Source organism: Setaria viridis, chromosome 9 (assembly GCF_005286985.2).
Source record: "Setaria viridis chromosome 9, Setaria_viridis_v4.0, whole genome shotgun sequence".
Lineage (NCBI taxonomy): Eukaryota > Viridiplantae > Streptophyta > Magnoliopsida > Poales > Poaceae > Setaria > Setaria viridis.
In genome coordinates, this window is record NC_048271.2 from 6,215,388 (window position 1) to 6,220,157 (window position 4,770).

General features: G+C 53.6%; 1 protein-coding gene across 1 annotated transcript; it reads left to right on the forward strand.

The window, feature by feature from the left end:
• The first annotated feature begins 1,349 nt into the window (after nucleotides 1-1,349).
• Nucleotides 1,350-4,770, forward strand: LOC117840730 (GRF-interacting factor 1). The gene is made up of 4 exons (XM_034721253.2): nucleotides 1,350-1,726; nucleotides 3,155-3,231; nucleotides 3,806-3,890; nucleotides 3,997-4,770. Exons 1-4 carry the CDS (start codon nucleotides 1,634-1,636, stop codon nucleotides 4,435-4,437), a joined length of 696 nt encoding a protein of 231 aa, XP_034577144.1. The 5' UTR covers nucleotides 1,350-1,633; the 3' UTR covers nucleotides 4,438-4,770.

A 4,770-nucleotide genomic window follows, 5' to 3' on the forward strand; every position in this document is an offset into this window, starting at 1 on the left:
GCTGGCTGCCATACCATACGCGGCCGTGCGAGGAGACGAGTCAGGGATGACGCAGCAGCGCCTCGCCAGCCAGCCAGCTAGGGCAGACTCGGCAGAGGCGGGCATGCATGCATGCTAGCTGCATGGGAAGACGAGAGAGAGATGGCATGGCATGTGACTGTGACTGTGTTGTGCGCGGCGTCTAGGGGCGCTGGCGCTGGTAGCCTGCTAGGCTGTAACCCGGCTGTAACTTTTTGGTGCCAGGCCGCGAGTAGTTTTCGGAGGAGTAAATGGCAGCGGCGGATACGACAAGGCCCTGAGATTTTCCACGCGCGCGTGGGCGTGGCGTGGTGGCCTCTGGCCTGGCCTGGGAACGCCGGCAGGGTAACCGTTGCCGCGGCCGGCCGCCCCGGTCGCGCCGCGCGCTCCCCGCGAGCACGACGCCGGGCCGCTCCGGGCGCGCTCCCCAGGCATCCGCCACCCGGGGCACGTGGATCGGCGGGTGCCCTGTCCGAGCCGAGGCACATGCACGGCTTGCGGCGCCGGAGCACGTCGATCGCTCGCTCACGGCTCACGCGGCGCTCCCGGCGTCCTAACACGTCGCCGATCCATCGATGGTCTGGAATCTGGATAGGTCATGTACTCGGTGCGGGCCATTGGTGGTCTAGATTGAGCGGCAAGGTGTGCTACGGCCTAGTACACCAGCGGAACAGTCATTCGATGGTGGCGTACAAGTCGTGCACGGCTTGGACTACGCATCTGATTTCCCGAGAAGGCGAAACCACACTGCAAAACCGGCTACGACAATGCTAGCGGCAGTAATTTTCGCTGCGTGCTGTACCTGTACTTTAAAAAAATATACTAATCAGCCGCGTCACCAAATCTAGGCTGGCCACAAATCGCCCAGATTACGCAGTCCCCGGACCTCAGGAGGCCATTTTCGCGATATTAATCATCCGCGTCACCAACTCTCGAGGCCAGCATGACAGTGCTGTCACACCGCTGACAACCCCAGAGATAAATACTCTCCCCGGGCGTGCAGCCGCACATAAATTAAATTACCCAGCCACTGCAAATACGCTCTCCTCCTCCCATGTTTGTTTTTGCCCTCTAGGAGTAGTAGGGCTGTAGTGGTCATTGTTAAAGAATCAATCGCCCATTTGTTTTTCACACAGGTGCTGCCAGCCATTGTGTAGTGCAGAAAGTTACCGAGCTTTTCGGTAGGCCGTAGGGATGCCAGCAAAAGTTACCGTTCCATGGTAGTAAAAAGTTTTACTGAATTTCAAAACTTTACCACAGGAGGAGAGGAGTGAGGAGAGAACACGTCAAAGCGGAGTAGTACCCTCCTCTTTTTTTTTGGCCAACTCCTCCTCCTTTTTAAAGAAGGGAACCAAAAGCAAAGCACAAGAAGGGAGAGGACGGCGAGCGACTGGTCTTGCCCCAAAACCCCGCTCTCATCTCGCCAAAACCCCCAAGCGAAGCCACCTCTCTGTCCCTCTACACCTTTTCGCTAGCAGCCTGCTCGGAAGCAATCGCAGAGGGGGGAGAAGCTGCCGCGCAGGAGAAGAGGCGGCAGCGGCGGTGTGTAGGCTGCTTGCTGCAGGGTGAGGAGGGGAGGGTGCACACGCTTTTTGCCGGCGGCGGCGGTTTTGGAATGCAGCAGCAGCAGCACCTGATGCAGATGAACCAGAGCATGATTGGGGGCTACGCCTCCCCTACCGCGGTCACCACCGATCTCATCCAGCAGGTCGTGATCCTCCAACCGAACCTCCTCTCCAGTCTCTGAAACTATTGCTTTTGTTTGGTCCCGTGATCTTGCCTTGCCCATCGCTTTTGGATTCTGCCTTGTTTGGTTCTTCAATCATTCCCTGATTTTGTTCTCCGTATCTTTTCTTTCCTTTTTGCTAGTTTTCCTTCTGTTCTTCGCGCGAAGCGCGTCGAAATATGGGAAGCGAAGCAAACTTCCACCTTTTCTTTTCTGCTGTCCTCGTTTCTTTTCTTGATTTTGTTCCTCCGCTGTATCTTCAGGTTTACATTCTCGTTTTATCTTCCCTGCCGATCCTTTTTGTTTTTGCCCAACGAAAAAAGAATGATCTTTTCACCCTCTGATCTTGCTTGAGATTCTAGAGCAACACTGGTTCATAGGGGTGTTTGGTTAGACCTCGATCTTCCATTTTCCATGTTGATTCCGTTTACATCTCGACGTATTTTCAGATGGTCCCTGACTTCCGATTTCCTCTGCAGTTTAAAGTTCAAACTGCCACAGTCTTCTTGGTCCCATTCTTTCGCTCCTGCTGCCCACATGGTTTGAATACCCACCATTATCCCCTCATCTAAATCCCAACCATTTGTAGCTCGGTCCGGTTGGTGACCTGATGTGAATGATCATACCTCCCCCTGCTGTTTTTCGCAAGCAGTAAACGATGCCAGACCTGCCGCCTGCGCCCTGTCTCCTGCCGAGCAATCTTTAAAGCCTGCCTAGGCGCATCATGTGCGACATTCCATCAATGGAAACATAGAACAGCTGTGAGATTTGCATAGATATCAACTGTTTGCAATCTTTAAAAGCTACTACGAAATATCTTGCAGCTTGCCTTTTTTTTAAATATATGTTGAGAAATAGTTTTGAGTAGCAGACAATGACTGATCACAGCCTCACAGGCCCCTGATTGCCGGAGGTGTGGCGAACATGATCTGGTCCATATTCATGTGGGTAGGAATGTAGGTTCGCTTGCGTTGTCGCCCATTGGAGTTTGGCTGTTAGACCCTTAAAAAGCTTCAGCCTAACAGCCAGGGGCCCGGACTGCTGGCTGCCCGTCCTGGCCGTGTGCGATGGCCTATGTTTGCATGCTCGGGTGTCAGTCAATGATTGATCTTTAGATTGGGAGAGCGTACGCTTGTAGGGAGAAACCAGCCGTATCAATCATTGAATCTCCAAGGCAGTTCATTGGTGATGAACTGCCATGTTTGTCAGTCGTGGAGCAAATGCTCCGACTGACGAGCTGGTTTGAAAATAAACTGCAAGAACACCCCAGGAGTTGGGCACTTGTCTGCAAACTGCTTGAGAATTGGTTGATTTTTTTTTTGGGTTACCTTTGGTGGTTAGTGATGATAGGGACATGCATCTACTGAAATGTTTTGACATGCTAATACGTTCTGGCCCTGAACTGTGCAGTACCTGGATGAGAACAAGCAGCTGATCCTGGCCATCCTCGACAACCAGAACAATGGGAAGGTGGAGGAGTGCGAACGGTGAGTTGCTGAGTATTGATCTGATCTCCTTGCATGACCGTTATGGATGTAGTAGCAGCTAGAAGCTAGCCACTGTGCTGTGGAAACACTTGTGTTAACATGAACAAGAATGTCCCTGTCCCCCTTTGTTCAGTATAAGCATCAAGCAAGCCTATTTTGTGGACAGATAATGCTCCTTTCGTGAAAGATGGTACCATGCTACATTGTTTCTGGTTTGTCTGCTGTAGCGTATACATTGATTAATACATTTGCCAAATGTTCACGTGATAAAGCTGTGTAGTACCAACCATGCACCGGTTTTGTTCAGTCTACTGTTTTTGTGGTCTGTAATGTCGATGTCACACATGACACTTTCTATAGCTTTTCCGCAACCGAAGGAACTCCTGATGTTTCATTCTCAATCATCATTCAAAACAATACCTTGCATGCTCATCTGTTCACTGCTTACTTGTGACAACCGATCATAGAGTAGACAGTTTATAGACAATCATGCATGGTTACGTTGTGCAATGAGCTATAGATATCTTGTAGCCTGAGTGTTCTCTTGCCTGTGCCACCTGATGATGTCATGCAGGCACCAAGCCAAGCTCCAGCACAACCTCATGTACCTGGCGGCCATCGCAGACAGCCAGCCACCACAGACGGCACCGCTGTCACAGGTACTGATGCTAGTGCTGCTCCTCGGCCTGGCCCTAACACCCAAGCATTTTCGTTAGTGAAATCAAAGATTGCATCGCTCTCACTTGGTACATCTGCGATCTGCAGTACCCGTCCAACCTGATGATGCAGCCGGGCCCTCGGTACATGCCGCCGCAGTCGGGGCAGATGATGAGCCCGCAGTCGCTGATGGCGGCGCGGTCCTCCATGATGTACGGGCACCCGTCCCTGTCGCCGCTCCAGCAGCAGCAGGCGGCGCACGGCCAGCTGGGCATGGCCTCGGGTGGCGGCGGCGGCGGCGGCACGACCAGCGGGTTCAACATCCTCCACGGCGAGGCCAGCATGGGCGGCGGTGGTGCGGGTGCCGGCGCCGGCAACAGCATGATGAACGCCGGCATGTTCTCGGGCTTCGGCCGCCCTGGCAGCGGCAGCGGCGCCAAGGAGGGGTCGAGCTCGCTCTCGGTCGACGTCCGGGGCGGCGCCAGCTCCGGCGCGCAGAGCGGGGACGGCGAGTACCTGAAGGCCGGCACCGAGGAGGAAGGCAGTTAAGACGCTGTCGTCGCTGGCACGGGCACCGGCATAACGGCGGCGGCAGCAGGATTAGCAGGTAGCTTTGAGGAACGAGGAGGGGTAGTAGTGTAGTAGTGGTAGCACTAGCTAATAGTATGTGGTCGGTAAGGTAGGTTTGTTCCATGGGAACCTGGAGGTGGTAGTGACCAGCACCGCTGCATGCTGGGTCACTTGTTTTGGATGTGCGTGGCAGGTTCTCTCCCCAAGATGGTGATGTAGTATGGAACGTTGATGGTGGCCCTCTTGCGCGAACAACTCTATGCTGTATTGATGGACTTGATGATCTTGACCAAAAACTTCACTACTGCCTTA

Bases quoted from the DNA above. Each gene is read 5' to 3' on its own strand.
- LOC117840730 (XM_034721253.2), top strand. From the start codon at position 1,634: ATGCAGCAGCAGCAGCACCTGATGCAGATGAACCAGAGCATGATTGGG. The intron at 1,727-3,154 runs GTCGTGATCCTC...TGAACTGTGCAG, and splicing joins CCACCGATCTCATCCAGCAG to TACCTGGATGAGAACAAGCA. The intron at 3,891-3,996 runs GTACTGATGCTA...TGCGATCTGCAG, and splicing joins AGACGGCACCGCTGTCACAG to TACCCGTCCAACCTGATGAT.